Raw genomic sequence first — 18,472 nt, 5'->3', positions numbered from 1 at the left:
ATATGATAGGGTTGGTGGGATTACTCATCTAAAACATTATTCTTTTGAGAAATAAGTTTCATATGTATTCTGATATGTCAGTTTGGTACGCGTGTGTTTTATGCAGATTTTTGACATTTAATTTACTTCAAACACTTTCAATAACTAAGGTACAAAATAATGTATTTGATTCCTTTCATGTTTTTCTGACTCTAAACCCTTCATATGTAATTTTACTTCAAAGCAGCAAAATTCCAGGAAATACTTTTGGGATGTTTAAAAAGATGGTATACGTAGATTATAGACTCTCTGTTAAAGATCTAGACACAGCAATATTCTTGGACTTTTACATCTGACAGCTTTACTGAACCATAAGATAAATTAGGAAAATTGGATTTTTATAGAGTATGACTTTTTTCTGAATGGAATTTTAACTGAGTAGAAAAAAAATGAGTTAAATATTTAGGATTACAGGCATATCAGAAAACAACGCTTTGGTTAACATTTCTATTAAATCATCTCACCTAAATCAAATACAGGGAAGAGTGATTTGGGCATATGCAAATGACTTCATCTCTCCTTAGGGAGAGAAGTAAACTTTAAGTCAGATTTATTTCATTTCTGTCAAAATAATCATTAAAAGAATGCTTAACATTCCAATTCAACTTGAACAGAAGGAGCAAACCAACAATCTGTCTTCAAACAAGAAGCCAGTTTTGAACCACTGTGTAATATATTCCCTGAAGAAGAATGTGTTTGAAAAATCTGCAGAGGGAAAGCAAGAGCTGCCAGGCCCTCCAATAGGCAGCAGATGAGAAACACCCTTCCCTCTGCTTCTTGGTTTCTCCTAGGGGCAGAGCTATTTGCAGTCTATAACTCTTCTCTGTAACTCTGAGCATGAAAATGGAGCCAGTTGAGGAGTATGAGAGTTCAAGTACATCTCCCCTTCTCTTCCCTTGGGGGTTCAGGAATTGGCTCCTATCTGCAAGACCCATTTCATTTCTTCCCCATGCCCAAATATTGTGACAGGTATGGACATAATTTCACTCAAGTAATGTTTAGCCTTTTTACAACTCTCTTCGTAGTTACACAGCAACATGTAGCCACATAAGTCCCCTACGTGTCTAGGTGACTAGTGGTTTCTAGCTATGTACGGTCTCTATGTGGCTACGGCCATTCTAATAGATAGCTGTAGCTATCTACAGCCCAATGCAACCAGAAAAATGTGGTTGGTCAGATGGACTGGCTAATTGAACTCTGTCTCCAGTGCAGGAGAAGCTGCTGAGTGAGACTGTGCTTCTGCATGGGGTGCTCCGTGACCCTCCCCCAGCTGCATCATGTGCTGTGCCTTGAGCCTGTGAGAAAAACATAGGCAGGAGGTCACTTCCAGGCCCCTTGCAGTACCTACCTCATATCTCTCCTTTCAGAGACATGAACCAGGGAACCCAACTGGCTTCTGGATGGAATCCACAATGTGCAGGTAGCAAGCTCCCAGTCAAAGCTTCCCATCTTGCCTGCCTCTGCCTTTCCTTTAACAGACATGACCTTGCCCACACAGAGATCCCTCTACTTTTTTTTGAATGGACTCTACTTGGAGTCCACTGGCATCCTGTGGTGGACCAGTATGGGGTGCTTCTGCACTGAGCCACCCACCTCACTGCACCCGACCACCTTCCAGGCTCCAAGTGCCTCCCTGGGGGTGCCTCACGTCTGGCTGACCCCCTTCCTGGAGCACACCCGCTAGCCTTGGGATAACGCCACCACCACCCAGGGTCTGGACTGAACCTGGCTGTGCCCCCTGGAAAACTCAGGTCTAGTAGCCCTTGAGGGTACTCAACCCACTTCAAGAACTTGGGGTGCTTCCCTCAGTCTGAAGCACAAACACTAGTCTCCCTTAGTCAGCTGAACCAAGGGGACCCCAAGGCATAATCTAGACCCATTCCCAATAAGTCTCCTAGGCTAGGTACAAAGGAGAACTTTACTGGTTACAAGGAGTAGGTTTGGAATAGGGTACAGGATAGAGCAATACCAGAGAAATCCCATAGAGCAAACTGGCATGGCTGGGTAGCCTTTGATTACGCATCTGATTACTGTATGCTATATATCTAGTTAGATCTCAGGTAGCTTACCCAAGAGTATCATCCAGAGGCAGGTGGAAATTCCCTCTGGAGGCAAGCAGTTCACAGATCATGAGTTTCAAGAAAGAAAGCAAGTTTCAGATGGTCCAGCTTTTCTCTCTGAGGCTTTTCATCATGGCCTCTGTACCTCCTCCTGGGCAGTCCTTAACTTATATAGACCTTCTGACCTCATTTACTTGGTCCAATGGAGACCAGCACCTGCCAGCTGCCAGCCAACCAATTTGAATGCATCGCTGGTTGCTGGGTAGACTGGCATTGCTCAGAACAAAAGGGAGATCAAGCCCCTCACCCAGGTATGTGATCCCAGTCACGTAGGCAGAAGGAGCAGGTTTCCCCCCTCCCTCAGGAATATATCCAACTCAGTTTACCTAAAGAGATGGGATGTCTGCCCTTTGCAGGGAACATGTTAACCATTGTCACAGGGCAGAGTTTTTGGGGAAAGACATAGGTGGCATTCTGCCACACATCCCACAGGCAGTCCTGCTCATTGGGGAGGGTAGATCTCAAAGACCCTGTCCCCAATCAGCTTCTCAAGATGCTTCATCTTTGTTAACTGTTTGAGGAGTAGGAGCTCACATCATCAAGCTGTGGGCGAACCCACAGCAGGCGAATGTGAGCTGTGGCATCAAGGCTCCCATTTTTTGAAAGTCTGGCCATCCCTCTTGCCAAATCTTTTAAAGAGAGCCTGACATTGATGCTGGGCTGTGCAGCCAATGGGAGTCCCGTGATTACGCACAACATCTACACAGAAATCTATTACCCTTTTCATAGGTATTACTGAAAGTCTATGCCTTAATATTTTTACTCAATAAAATACATTTCAATTGTTTAAAACGATAACAAACAGAATAAAATTAAAGACTAATATTCCATTGACCAAATGCTGCTTTCACATATTAGCAAATGGATAAATGAGCACTAAAGAAATCTAGTGGTAACAAAATATTGACAAGACAAAAACAGAAAAGGGAGAGATGAAAAATATCTAATTTACAAAATGAAAACATAAATGAAGTAAAACATACTGACAAGTGAGGTGCAAAACTGAAGATGTTCCAGCAGAAAAGTTCTTGTGGAAAACCTCACCATTTTTGGCTACTTCTGCTATGATGTTAGCTACTTTTGCCGTGCTGGAAGACTGTGGAGTCAACAGACTTGCAAACACCTGGAGAATCCCACTTTTCTGGATTTTTTCACTTGTCTCAATATCTGAAAAACATCACACAAAAATGACTTGCATAACAATTTACAGGCTTTCTGGTTTTTGTTTTTAAAGAGAGGAGACTAAACATTCAAAATCTCCACATAAAAATATAACTTAGATCTAACTCTTACATAAAAGGTAAATTTCACAGCAACATAAAAACAAAGGGTGATGTTTCAGTGTTCATTTGACATAGTGACATGATGACATTTAACTCTTGCCAAAGAGCTTTACCATTTCAAAGCACTTAACAGGAAATCCCTATGAGGTAACGTGATTAAAAAAAAGTATGATCCTCCTCATTTTACACAGAGAAAGGGAAAGTACTGCAGTCAGAGTGACGGGATGAAACCCTGACCCAGGCCTGAGAGGCAATAAGGTACATGGGAGCCCAATGTGTTTGTAAAAGTATAAAGACAACACAATGGCCTGATCTGGGGGGGGGTGGGGGTGAGAGCAGGATTTAGTTCAAATACAGGTGAGCTAATAGACAACTGGGATTTGGGGAACCAGAGAGCTATGCAGATCCTGGGCCTAATCCCTGCTCTACATGCTTGCCACTGTGCTGGGAATTGTTGTGCTAAGGCTGTAGGATTTCTCATGCAGATCCAGAGAGAAGGGTCAGAGCCCCATCTGTCATGTTGAGAATCAAGGGTTTCAAGATGATCTCTTCCTTCTAGTTCCTGAGAGGGTTCTGCTCCCTGATAGCCCCACCTCACATCCCTGGCAATAACATTGTTACAGAGCTCAAAAACATAGGGAATTTAGACTGCAGTCAAGCAAAAAAGCACTGTATTCTAAATGTGTTATCTTTCTGCTTTCAAATATTTTTTCCATTTCAGATTAACAAATATGTTACATGTATGATGAGATGGCAGTGGCATTTCAGGTCATTTTGTACATGCAATGTGAATCCTGTTATATTTCACCATTCCTGCCACAAGTTGTCATGTTCTCCAACACTGTTTGCAAGATGCAGAGCAGGACGTTCTTGTGCAAAGCAGAATAAATCCATCTAAACTGAGTCTCTTCTTGCTTTTCCAGAGGTCTTGTCTACAAGATGTGCAACATCCCCACCTCACTTTCAAACAGATGTAAAACTTGCCAGGAATCAGGGAGACCCGAGAATAGAGCATGAGGTAAAAACCATGCCTCTAATAGACCATAAGACACTTCAGTGCTTAAAAATAAAGTTAACTTAAGAATCAGGTATTGCAATTTTCCTGTACAATGGTTCTGAGAGCTCAAAATAAGCGGGAGGAGTAGAGGAGAACACAACAATGTACTTTATACTTATGTGCTATGTTTTAAATCAGGATTTGAAAGGGACGGTTATTATTAACTTGGCATAGTGGAACCTGTGGCAGTGGAAACTTAAGCTTAACTGATTGATATTTTAATTAAAACTATTTCCCCCCACAAACCAGCAAGAGCTTGCCATATCCCAATTGGGTAACCTGCAAGTTTACATAAGGAGAGAAGAGCCCTGGATTCAAATTCTGGCTTTGTCACTAACTGCACATGATCTTGGGAAATTATTCTTTTGCTCAAATTCCTCACCTATATTATGTTGATATAGCCAAATGAGGAGGGATCAACAGAAGCTTAATTAACTGCCATTTAGAAATGCTTTCAACAAGTAACACAAGATAAATTAATATTTTTTTATTTATTTACAAGCTTACATATTTGCATGTTTTCAAATACATCAGCAAACCTTTTGCCATCACAACATAATATTAATGATCTATTTGGAAGCTGTTGCAAATTGTCCAGTTTTAAGACATAATGTAAGTTTTACAGGTGAGCTTTCCCAGTATGCATGTAAGGATGAAAAAATTTTTATGTGTAGAAAATTCACATCAAAGCTAAACACAGCCACAAGAAAAATTTTTTGTGAATCCACTGGTTACCAGACCCCTTTGATTTCAGTACCCAAATTATAGAAAACAAAACTGGAAATGTGGATTTCTACTGACATACAATTTTACCCACAATTAGTAGGCAGGAAGCATTACTGTGGTCTCTCCTGCCATACTGCTGAGATGTACTGTATCCAGTTTTATTTTATGGTGTACAGTTTGATGTATTCATTATTGTGCAATGCATAAATTACATAAATAGAATAAAATATGTCCTGCAAGAAGTGGGGAAAATAAAATTGAATGTTTCTCCAGGCAAGCTGTGTGTAGTAGATAGGCCCTGATTTATTTGACTGAGATTAGGAAGTACCAATAAAAATATGGTCCCAGGCTAAATAGACCTCTGCTGGAAATTGGAATCAGCAATTCTGCTACTGGTCAAAAAAGGATGCAAATAGAAATAATATCTCGGGTCTTCTCTTATTCTTGAGCACTACTGGAACCCTACTGCCTTCCTTTTTCTCCACTCCACTAGCTCCCATGATCCAGATGGGATACTGCACTAGGAGTATATCTTACAGGCTGTATTACAGTATAGAGATATCCAAGGCAGCCTTAAATAGGGTAGCGTGGATTCTGGAAGTCATCTGGCTGTGGCAGCATGGAGGTTAATGTATTCTGCCAAGAAAAATGCTGCTCTTGGGCCAACATTCATTATCTGATTATAGAGCAAGAACTGTGCCTTGATACAGGCCATGAGAAGAGTAGTGACAAAATCAGGCTATTAAGTACAAATGATGATGCTAATTTCTCTGAGCTTGATCTCTTGGAAGTTCTTGGGCTCTCCTTGTTCACTGAGAAGCAGGATAAATTACGCTGAACAGAGCTCCATCCTGCCATGGCTGGATGGCTTCCCGAATTCACACATGGGCATCTCTGCACAAGACCTACCCTACAATTCCCCAACCATGAAGACAGTGGGTAACTGGTTATGATGTCCAAGCATGCTTCTGGGTCACAGGGTGCATAGTCATTCAGAACTCCATTCCACAACACATCTGCCAGTCTCTTACAGCAATTACATGATCAGAACATGTTGTACTTTTGCCACCAGCTAAAAGACACACACTACTTTCAGCCACTCCAAGGCATTCTGCCTGCTTAAGTCCTACTTGGACAGAACACAACAAAGCATTTCCACTTATCCACTACTGCTCTGCACAGACTATATTCATGGGAGAAAGGTTGCAATTTAGCCTACTGATGCATGTATAAACTCATTCAAAATTTAAGTAGAGCACAGTATTGTGGGACAATACATTTTAGCAGAGAACACTCATTAATCTAAAAATACAGGTGTTTAAAGCACATCTTCTGGGAAAGGCATATCTACGGTACATACAAGTATAAGGGACATCTTTACAACATCATATCTGTTATCCTAAACAGAAGGCAGGGTGGCACCTTAGAAACTAACTGGTTCAGAGAGGCATAAGCTTCCGGAGGCCACAGCCTGCTTTGTCAAATGCTATAAACGGACTTGCAGAAATTAGGGGTTCTACAAAGAAGGGGATTTGAATAGGATAGGGGCACTGGTAAGAGAGGCAAAGAAGGGTTAAATAGCTTATGCCTCTCTGCAGCATTTAGTTTCTAAGGTGCCACTCTGCCTTGCCGTCTGACTGACTTTGGACTAACACAGCTAACTACCTCTCATTACCCTAAACAGTCCTATTTGCAACAATCTACTTCCTAGCTCAATTTTTCAGTTTAGAGTTCATCACATTAGTCTCCCAGTAAAAATATTAAAGGAAAAAGACCTATGAGCTGAAGCACAAAAATGAAATTTAAGCCACTTCCTTAAAAAATCTGGATTCAGGTAAAGGATTTAATGGCATCAGGCCATTGAAACATTCTGGGCGTTGTTTTTACCTGACTATAAAAAAAAGGGCTCATTTAAAAACCTACAAATGAAGACTCATGTCCGACATTTCTACTCCATATTTCATGATGGCTTTTGTTGTCAAGAAAGAAGGCCCCAACAACAAGCAAGCTATGCATCATTCTATTGAGCAGAAGTTGGTATCAATGGAGGAAAATCTCCAGTCAGTCCTCACTTGCCTGCTGGGCCAGGTACTCCCCCTCAATTCAGACACTGCTGGTAGAGACTGTGGGCATATGGCTGTGGAAGAAACGGATATGCAGGGCTTTTTGAGGGTGTGTGATTTTAGAAGCAAGAAGCAGACAGGAGGCAGGACTATAGAAGGCAGGAAAGATAAGTAGCTAATCCATGTTTTTTTTGGGGGTGGCCAAAGGAATATCTCAGGGTTAACTTTCAAAAGTATGCATTAATAAAACTCATAGTTTCTTCACAATTTTAAGCCCACCTGCAGGACTCACTCAAACCAAAATCATGACAGCTAATATTTGTAACTGCAGGCACAACAACAACAACAAAACCCCCCAAATGAATAATTTTCTTCTCTCTCTTGGGTACTGAGAGCAAGCATGGGTTAGCTGATGGTTCCTCATGGCAGATATCAGCAGAGATGGGAAAGGGGATTAAGGGGTCTTAAATGACACATAAGGGCCATGGAGGGTAGGTCAGATTTTTATTCATTCTGGGCATACATTTGGGCTGAGCATTTGCATTGCAGTATTTCCAGTACAATATTAAAACCACTTATTGTGTTTTTCCTCCCACAGAGCCGCAAGCTTTTGGAGATGATGTTCCAGCAGTTGTCAGAGGCCAAGGCCCCCAAACAACCTTGCATGTTAAGAAAAATGGTGGTTTTCCAGAACTACAGAAATGCGGATGTTTTAAAAGCAAAAAATTATCTATTAATTTTTCTTCCTGTTTGTTCCCTGGGAAGGCAGAAGAGGAGGCTAATTTGTTTTTCTGGCTGGGGGTATGATTAATATTTGTAAATAGGATGTCCCCACTAGCTGCTAGGCTCTTTCCACACTTGGGGGGTTGAGTAAATGTCTGCACAGTTAAAAATAAAACCATAATAAATCTTAAGTGTAATGTTTTCAGGTTGTCTGCTGCCTTCTTGGTGCCATCATGCCTTTTAAAGTGGGCCAAGACCACCTGAATGATATTCCTACTGCTTCTAGGTCTATAGACAGCAGAGAAGCAAGTAATGGGCAGAGCCAGTGACTTCCACATTAGACCTTCTGGAGGGAAATAAGAGGCATTGCTACCCATATTCTAACTGGTTAGCCAGAGCCAACCATTATCTCTCTCTTACCTAAATTATTTATATAATCCACTTCCCATCTATTAAATTGGTCCTAAAAATCTGGCACCATAGACAGCCTGGCATTACAAACGCAATCTTTATATTCCCTTTACTGTGCATAAGTCTTGACTTGAGATGTTTTCTTTTAAGCTCTAGTTTTCAGCCTCTATACATGTACCCACTGTCCTTCTGGAAACCAGCACAACCTTTAAGTACGGAAGAAAAGCATAGCTGTAGATAAAACTAGGTACTGTACTTACAAAGTGTCTTAAAAAAAAATCAACTTCACTCCACATGATGTGATGCATTAAAGTAACAAACTAGCAAAAATGGAAAACAGGACTGAGGCAAAACCTGCTGTCTGAAACTTCTCTCATTTTGATATTAGGGTAAGAGTGTGTTAGATGTGTCCACTGTGTGATCTTATTAATGTCATAACAGCATGATTAAAATGTCAATATCCTGGCTTCATGGTTTAGGCAGAGCCTGAAGAGGGAGGAATACAGGGTATGGGTAAGAAATTATAGTTAGAGCTCCAAACTGAGAGGTGGATTACAAGTGTCAATAGACTGATTAATCATTATCAAGTAATAATAATGACTGTAGGAAACATCTAACGAGACCCTCAAATTAAACTGGTTAACTCTCTCCTGCTCTTGGCTGTATTTCCTATTAAATGCACATTTCACACTACATTTCTCTGTCATTTCCACCATTCTCAAGTGAAAGAACTAAAAACAGGGGTGTGGGAAAGAAATTTAGAAGTGTTGCTACTTGGCACCTGCCAGTAAGGAGAAAAGTAATGGAACTCGCTCCTGCTCCCTTTGCACAATGAGATTTAGTTACACTATTCACTGTACTTTGTTGGGGAATGCATTGTAATAAAAAGAGCTTAGAAGAGTGGTGCTCAACCTTCTGGCCCCATGGGCTGGATGAGATGCACAAGGTTGACCTGCATGGGGTTAGCACTTGATCTTGTAATGGAGGGACCCTGAGTGTCAGCCCGACTACATGGTGAAGCAATCTACCACACAGGACTATATCATTCAACTCTCAGGGCTCCCCATGGTTCTGGAAATTTGACAGCGAGGGAGTGACAATTAATGCTGTCACTGCTCCCCCACTGCCAGATTTTTGAAGCTGTGGGAAGTCCCACAGGCTCGAGATGGCCAGAGCTGTAATAGCTGTTATGTACTATATCTGCAAGGATGCTGTATAAGGCTCTTCCAAACACTGCAGAAATGACCTTGGTTTTATAATGGGCTCCCCCCACCCAAGCATCAGGAGAAGAGAGTGAATGCACAAATAAGTTATGACAAGCCACATGTAAGATGAAAGAAAACATTCCACTTGCTCTTTTAATAGGGGAGAAGGGGACTAAGTAAAAATTACATATGGTGTGGGCTCATACTGCAAAAAAACCAGACATGTGCAGCTTAGCGCGTGTATTCCTAGTATACTGACTCTCACAAGAAACACTGCACATGGCTGACTTGCATTAGCTTTATAGTTTTTTCTTTACCCCATCAAATCTAGCTCTAGACTGACCAACTGAACATAAGAAATGGGTCCTAATGAACATCAATAAATGTGGGGATCATAATTAAAACTGGATATTGTCAGATTTTGATTGGTGTATCTTAACCTAAAAGAAAGCCCTGTTCATAGAGATCCATTTTTACAGAAAAATTCCCCTCCCCCTTATAAAATACAAATTAAAGAAATTACTTTTTGTATGCAGAAAGAAATATAAACAAGAGTTCCCCTTGATATAACTTCTCCCAATTAGCTATGCACCTGTCTTAGCTGTGGGAATGTTTCCAAAAAGAGAAAGTGTCTGCTTTCTGTTCTGCCTCCTTCAGCAACACTTATTTTTAATCAAGCGAAAAAGTGGAAAATGTCTTATTCAGCATTTTCTTTAGAGAAGAGAAAAGACAAGCCCCAACTTGTCTAACACCTTATAAACTCTATCCTAAGATTAAGAGGGATAATGAAGATGACAACCATCCCTTTAAATTGCTGGGGGTCACCCCTTTTGGCAGGCATACCATAAATTAGCCCTACACGTGCCCTAAGTGCCACTCCAGTCTTTTTCCCTTACCCAATCTGCTAATCAGCTTTCTGCTCCCTGTCCTGTGCTCCTTGACCAAGCTGCTCCTCTGCTTTCTTCTCCCTGCCCTACCTGTCAGTGCTGCCTGTCCCCTCCCCAATCTGCTGTCTGCCATACAGAGAGGCCACGGGTTGACCATTCCTCCATATTCTCATTTAATTTACCATATTTACCTGGATACAAGATTACACTGAATATAAGATGACCCCCATTGATTAGATTCTATATATGGAAAAATGATACATTTGTTATAATTTTCCAGGTATAGAATCTAAGTATTGGAGGGCTCTTGAATCCCCCCCACCGCTACAGCAGGGAAAGCAGTGGCTGGGGGGAATAAGGTGACCCTCTTGCCCTCTGCCCCCACCCACTATTTCCCCTACAGCCTCCCTTTCTGCACCCCTTGCTACCTGCACCCCCAACCCCCAGCTTTCTACAGCCTCTGCCTCTCCCCGGTTCCTCCTAGTTTCTGCCTCTTCCCCCTAAACTCCCCCCGCCTCTGTCCCTTCCCCCCACAGTCTCTGTCTCTTCTCCCCCTGTTTTCCCCAGTCTCTGCTGCTTCCCCCCGCAAACTCCTCCCAGTCTCTGACCCTTCCCCTGCCGTCTCCCTGAAGTTTCTGTTTCTCTCCCCCCCACCCTTTACTGTCAGATGCTGCTTGGGCTGTTCCATCCTGAAGCATGGCACATGGAAGTTCAGCCCTTGCTTGGCCATGCAGCAGTGTTGGCCAGAGCCGAGTTGCACCTGACAATGAGGTGTGGGGCAGGAAGGAGGCAGCGGGTTGGGGGCAGAAGCTGCAGAGGAGAAGTGTGGGGGAGGGGGGGAGGAGTCAGCTGTGGATCTGACTGTGGCCCCAACCTGGGCTCAGAGTCAGAGCTGCAGCAGCCACCTGCTCTTCCCTCCACTTTGTAAGTGAATATAAGATGAGAGGCTTCTCCCTCATGTTGACTGGCGGGGGGGAAGGGAACCTCATATTTTGAGTAAATATATGCTCTTGCTTTTCATACTGCAGGGAAATATATGCATATTAGTACTTCATGGCTGCATCTACATGAGTGGCTGACTGTACATTCATTTAGTACTTATGCAAGGCAGTTAGTACTTAAGCAAGTACTAAAATGACAGTGCAGTAACTGGTGTTACTGGACAGAACCAATGCTACACAGTTATTGTTAGCTAGTACTGTGCAGCAGCATTGGCATCATGGTTCATGCCTGGCGATGCTACGTTACCATAGCAATGAGCTACACTGCAGCAGCAAGTTGCTACAGCAACATAGCATCTTATGTAGATGTGTCCCATGGGTACCACACAAGGAAGAAACAAAAAAATGGTGAAAGCTATTCACACAGAGCTGTGATTCTTCCTTGTCCATCTGAACTGGATGAAATCACTAGGAAATTACATTTCATGTGCAAAAGTTGGGGGAATGCTTTACTCTGAACCTCCCTTGTTTCCACCTGTTAGATTTGCTGTAAAACTTTGGGAAAATTATGTGATCTCACTACATCTCAGCTTCCCCATCTATAAAATGTATATAGGGTACATATTTTCTAAAATGTTTGCTTAAAATTTGGCTTACCATGAAATTCAAACCAGATCTGTAGACTACAAAATAGTATAAATGTTCTATATTTTCCTATTAATGAATCTTTTGTCTAGAGAATGCTTCAAAATCTCCTCAAACATACCACCTTTAAATTTTGCTAACCCTTTATTTGGATATTAATTCCCTATAGCAAAATTTTTTTCTCAGTCACTTGAGAAAGCCTAAAAAGCTTTCACCACTTCCACTGATTAAAAAAAAAGGAGTTCAATAATTAAGAAGATCATATTTTAGTCATAAGCATATGGGATAGGACAAAGGATAAGCTTTCAGACTGAATTCCGAATTTCTTGACACCTGCATGCAATTTTTGCAAGGAATAATATTTTTTATTTGCCTTTGTACTGTGTATTAAAAATAATAGCTTTAAGAAGAAAATTTTGTCAAAGAGGCTTGAGAATTCATTTTTCTAATACTGACAGAGGCCTTAGAGCCCTAAGAATATATAATTTTTAAATCTTTATTTGGCAAACTGCATTCAAGAATACCATTTGGAATTTAACATTTGAATAAACATCATTTAAGTACTTGGCACTAGCTAAATACATCACCATTAATGGGAATTTATATTAAATATAACCCCACTAAGCAACAGTGATTATCATTCAGTATCGTTTGGCTAAGCCAGTTTCCTGGGAGAAATTCCAAAAAAAAAAAAAAAAAGAAAAAAAAAGTCATCCTGATTTGATGTGTTCCAATTAAGCAGTGTATACTGTAATGATAATGTGCACGCATACACACACGTGCGCATGTACACACACATATATATATACTGGTGTACCACGTTGTTCCAAAACATTTTTCACATTATGCATATACAGTACCACTGAATTTTACCTTAAGTCACTGAAGTGACTTAAGATGTAATAAGCAGGCTCTTACAGTGGGAAAGAAAACATGTTACGCCATGATAATGAAGTAAAAACCTGTTCTATAAAAATGCATCATGGACTGTAACTTCTACAGGGGCATTTAGCTAAAAAAACTGCAGAATAAATTCAGTGGAGCTCAATTTACCAAACTTGCTGAGTCAAGCCTGTTAAAAGCTGAACCCATAACTCCCTGGAGAATAGATTTCTGCCATCAGCCGTACACTAGACACTTCTGCTGGTATAATAATGTCGGTTGGAGGTGTGATTTTTTATGACATTTTTATACCAGCAAAAGTCTTACTATAGATACAATGATGCTAGTAAAACGAATGCTTTCACTGGCATTGCTTAATTTATTTATGAAATAAGGATGAGCTACTCCAGCAAAAACACATTCTTGCCACTGAAACATGTCTGAAATAGAAGGGTTTGTCAGTATAGTGTTACCTATACAGATAAATCTTTTTAGTCCAGAATAACTGAATCCACTCCCTCTACCAGAGGCTGAAAGCTCTATTAGTGCTTTATATACCTTCTCTCATTTTCTTTTTCAAACTATTTGCTGTATAAAAATACTTGTGATTAAAGATTCCCCCCCCACCCCTGTCTATTCTTTTTGGCTCCCATTTGTTCTTTCTCCTTTTCAGTTTTGGCTTACATTTAATTTCTCTGTCCCTCATTTCCTCTGTCTTCCTTCTCTTTCATTTTCCTCTCCACCCCCTTTCCTCCTTGTTTTGAACAGAAGCACTGAGAGCATTACCCTGTGAAGCAATGATCAGGATTGAGCTATAACAGCCACTAAGTAGGCAGTAGCCAATGTTTCCAGTGTACGAAAAATGAGCTGGGTGGCAGCCTGAGTTAAGGCTGGTGGAGTCAGCAGAGAGCTCAGTGCTACTCTTGGTTTTTTAATTAGTTTCCCAGGAAAGCTAAGATTTTTGAATGTGCAAAATAAGGGTTCCAAGCCATGGATATCTCTTTGGTAAAACATAGCTCTCACTCCAGGCAGATTTTACAGCTTGCTTTTAGGTATAACATTGTTTTTCTGGAGGGCTGTAACCTATATAAATAATTTTGGATGTCTCAGTCCCTGCCTCAGCTTGCTGCTGGAATGCCAGGGCTTGGGTGCTGCTTCCCCATCCCGACCCTTTATTAGAGATTAAGTTTTCCACCCAAATGCAGTATCTTTCATAGGCACTTGTTTTTTAAGGCATCTAGTTTCTTTTCTAATGTTTCAATAGAGTTCCACAGCCCTATCTTAGCAATTCAGTCACATATGAGCTGATTTACATTTATTTTTTAATTTAATAGATATTGTGAATACTTTGCTGATCCCAGAAGTTACTTTTTTATGAGGTTTCCAATTGGCCATGATAGATAGGACAGCACATCTGCATGAGTAGCGTGATCAAGGCAAATGCACTGTGGATCAGGGGATGGGGAAGTAGCACACAATGCTGCCCATCCCCCAATGCACTGCTATCTCTGTCCTGGCAGCAGCTGGGGTAGGGAATGTGAGAGCAGCAGTGTGTGGGGAGGCAGCAGAGCAGGGCAAGGGGTAGGGCAGCATGATGAACATTAAGAACCTTTAGCACAAAGAGCTAAGCAGGTGCTCTCAACCCACAGAAGAGATGGAAGCAGCAGCAAATGACAGAAAGAAATGGAAGAGACTAGTTTCCACCTTATGTTTCAATGACGATGTGGAAAGAACGTAATATGATGGAATTTCCCATAATATACAGTAACAGGATCAGTGAGTGTGTGTTTATCTATAGATATCTGTATCTAAAGCCAGATTAGACCCACAAAATTTACCCTGGGGGAATGGACCCTTCATATGAATATGTCATCCAATCTCTAAGTAATGGAATACTGATGACTTCTATGGGACTAGCACCAATTTAGAAGGAATATGATATTCTTTCTTGGATCTTTTTAAGTATATTCTAACAAACCACTATTTTCTTTGCAGCAGAACACTGAGGGTGCCTTTACTGCCCTGCTTTATCTATGGCAAATTAGGATGCTTTCAGTGTTTTGGGGCATTAGGCCATGTAGTTGGGTAGTTGTGCAAGAGGGTTGTTCACACTGTTATAAGAACAGGTCTGACAGATGCTTGGATAGGATGGTTTAGGTAGGGGTGATCCTGCCTTGAGTAGGAGTTTAGACTAAATGACCTCCTAAGATCCCTTCTAGCCTTACTTTTCCATGATTCTATGGCTTCACAGAATACTCTTTATAGCAGGGATGTCAAACATCTGGCCCACCAGTCACTGGATCAGCCCCACATTCTGGCCTTAGCCCAGGGCCAGGCAAAATATGGCTCATGGGCTTGATCCGTCTTGCCAGGCAATTTCATCTGGTCCATAGGCAGGTGCCTACCAATTCACTATATCCCACCTGGCCCTGAGCTGTCCCTGCTGTGCTCACCTGAAGTCGAGCCGTGCTCACTCCCATGGGGCAGTGCATGCTATGCTCCTACCCTCGCTCATGGAATGGCACAGACCCTGCCATCACTCCCCCCTGCCCAACCAGGGGGGAGTGATGGCAGTGGCATGGGTGGGAGGTGTAGTTGTGGGTGGAGGAAGGGGAGGGTGGCAGGTGAGGGGGAAGGTAAGACAGCAGCAGAGGAAGGGCAGCAGCAGTGGTGGTGGGGGAGTGGTGGTGGTAGTGCAGTTGGCAGGCAGGTGGGGGGGGAGCGGCAGTAGTGGTGGGGGGGAGCGGCAGTAGTGGTGGGCAGGAGTGAATCAGCAGCTGGACAGGAACGCGGAGCCTGCGCTGGTGTCCTGGGGCCAGTGCTGGGGCCAGCGAGGACCCAGGGCAGCGTGGCAGGAACATGCCTGGCTCCATCATGTGGGGCTCGCATGTAGTTCCTGGTTTCTCTGCATGAGCTGTATGCCTCTGGTGGGGAGCCCCACGCAATGGTGCTGGTGGCCTAGCCCTGCTTGCTGCTATGCACAGGTCATGGAAAACAGCGGGGAGCTCCATACTATGGAGCCGAGCTGGCTTTATCTCTCTGCTGAGCCCCATGATCTGCGCAGCCAGCTTCATCGTGCAGAGCTCCCCCCGGTGGTGCAGGGCTTGGGCATGTGAGCCCCACACCATGGAGCCAACAACCTGATCATGTGCAGTCCTGGGGTTCACCGAAAAGATGCACTGCCAGGGGCCTCCGCCTGCTGCTGCTGGTGAGAGGGACTGTGTACAATGGGGAGGGGGGCTTTTTATAGGGGGGCCCACACACACCCCACTATACATACTCACCCACATCCGCCATGCAATCTTCCCCACATACACCCCCAGCCACCCTCCCCCTCCACACCCGCCATGCTACCCCCCCACACCCTCTCCCTCCACACACCTAACCACTGCCCCACACCCACGAGTCCCCCACAAACCCCATACCCACCCCCACACTTCCAAAAACACCTCCATACCCACCCCCACATCCACAACCCTGCACAACCCAAATACACACACAACCAAATCCCCCACAAACCCCATACCACCCACACATACCCACACCCTCCCACAAACACATCCACACCCCACATATACCCACAGTCCCCCACAAACCCCATATCCAACCACCCATGCCCCCCTCCACCTCACTCCCATATACAAGTATAAGGCTTCATTTTGAGCTATTATGCAATCACCTCTACATTACACAATGCAAACAGGAGCTGTGGGCTGGACTTCCATTCCCAAGATGGCAACCAGGGGGTGGGGCACCTGTCAGGGGGTGGGGCTACTCTTGCAGCCCATGACAGTACACCAAAACTCATTAGGTGGCCCTCCAGCCAAAATAATTGCCCACCCCTGCCTCAAGGGAAAGAAAGCGAGCATGGACATAAGAATAAATGCTGCTCATTCTATCATCAAAGCGGGTTATCCAGAAAAGGTACAATAACCTGAATTTATATTACCAGCTCCAAGATGCCCTGGTTAAATGGTTCCCAGAAGTAGCTGAGCCCAGAAAAAATCCTTTGTTACACATCTCCTTTGGGGCTCATGCCATACTCTGACAGCATGATTCCCAATGAAGGCACAAAGTTGGTCTGGAGTAGGGGTGGGCAAAATGCAGCCTGCAGGCCTCCTAAAAAAATTAGAAAATTAATCTTTATCTGCCCCTGGCTGCCTGTCATGCAGCCCTTGATGACTTGCCAAAACTCAGTAAATGGCCCTCTGCCCAAAATAATTGCCCACCTCTGGTCTGGAGGCAGGGGTGGATGCAGGGAGGAGAGGAGTTGCAGTAATTTTAAATTTCAGGAAATTGATTCCTGGTCAATCCAAAGTTTAAAACTGCCAGGCAGTGGCAGCAGCATTAAGTTAGGCAGTGCTGAGAGAGTCAGTTGACTTCATGACTCGTTATAATCTACCTGATCCCTTCTAAACTCTTTATTTTACAGGTGTTAACCACCCTCTCTTCTTTCTAATGTTCTTGATGTTCAACCAATCAAGCTGTCTTTTCTTCTGAAATTCTACTATCTGTTAGGTGCTCCTGGTAATAAAGCTCCTATTTCACAGTCCCACAGATTGTTTTCAACTTATTCCAATGAAGTCATATTTCTTTTTCCTTCAATTTTAAACCAAGTAATATAGCTCTAGGCCCCTAGTACATTAGTAGAGCTTCTAATTTATTTTTAACTGGAGAAAAATGTGTGTTGTTTTATATGTGATGATGCACCATATCATCTACACCCCACTCTTTAAAACCTTAGATATGCCTGTGTCTTGAAGGACACTGTGTACAGGGCCTCAGTGTACATGGCTGTGATTTCTTGCATTTCTCTTGAGGCTTTGGTATTGGGCCCTGTATCTTAATCCAAGGGAGAGGCAAGCCCACCCTACTCCTCCCACACCAAGGAAATAGAGCGAGAAACTTTTGCAGCATGGTTTTCCTGAAAATGTCCTTCCTCCGAGTTCACTCCTCCTTACATTCTACCTTCAGTTGTTACCAAGAGAGAAGGTTATCTGGCTCCAGCAATACTGGTAAAATAAACAGGCACATGTGAAATGCGATAAGCTGAACTGTATCTGGTTTCTCTATAATAGGGTTGTACTAACGTGCTGCCCTTTGGTTTTAAAGGAAATTGATGCTGTTTTTGCTTATCCTTGGGAGTATATTTCCAACTACCCATTATTTGGAATTGAAAATTCAGCTATATGAAATGAGGACTTACAGTCTTTTGGGGACTGTGCTGAGATCACCAAACTAATTCAACATATGAAAACTTCTATTAAAAAGGGTAGGTTTCAAAGCTATCAATCTCTGATTACCACTCAAAATGCTATATTATTGCTGTTAGAAGTCTGAAAAGATGCTGAGTAAATAAAGCTTAAGACTCCTTAGTCCAATTTTTCTCAACAGTATAAGTAGTTTTCTTTGTCATATACTGTTTCAGTACTGCAGAGCTAAAACTAATCAGTCTGACAGAAGGAATGTGTTTGGTGTGCAATATTCACC

The 18,472-nt window shown here is 42.7% G+C and overlaps 1 protein-coding gene across 7 annotated transcripts in view; it reads right to left on the bottom strand.

Moving 5' to 3' along the window:
• Positions 1-18,472, bottom strand: part of RAP1GDS1 (Rap1 GTPase-GDP dissociation stimulator 1) — a 179,661-nt gene that overhangs the window by 70,920 nt on the left and 90,269 nt on the right. For 3 of the 7 annotated variants that reach the window (XM_090037111.1, XM_090037113.1, XM_090037114.1), the window contains exon 3: positions 3,204-3,326. In XM_090037111.1, the coding sequence (XP_089893237.1) occupies positions 3,204-3,326 (123 nt within the window). Of the gene's footprint in view, positions 1-3,142; positions 3,327-18,472 lie in introns of those variants that run through there. The other 4 variants (XM_090037115.1, XM_090037117.1, XM_090037116.1 and 1 more) reach the window with 2 other exon arrangements.

Source organism: Crocodylus siamensis, chromosome 2 (assembly GCF_052110815.1).
Source record: "Crocodylus siamensis isolate JL-2025a chromosome 2, ASM5211081v1, whole genome shotgun sequence".
NCBI lineage: Eukaryota > Metazoa > Chordata > Crocodylia > Crocodylidae > Crocodylus > Crocodylus siamensis.
Note: the sequence above shows the minus strand (reverse complement) of the source record. Positions and strands in the feature narration are given on the sequence as shown.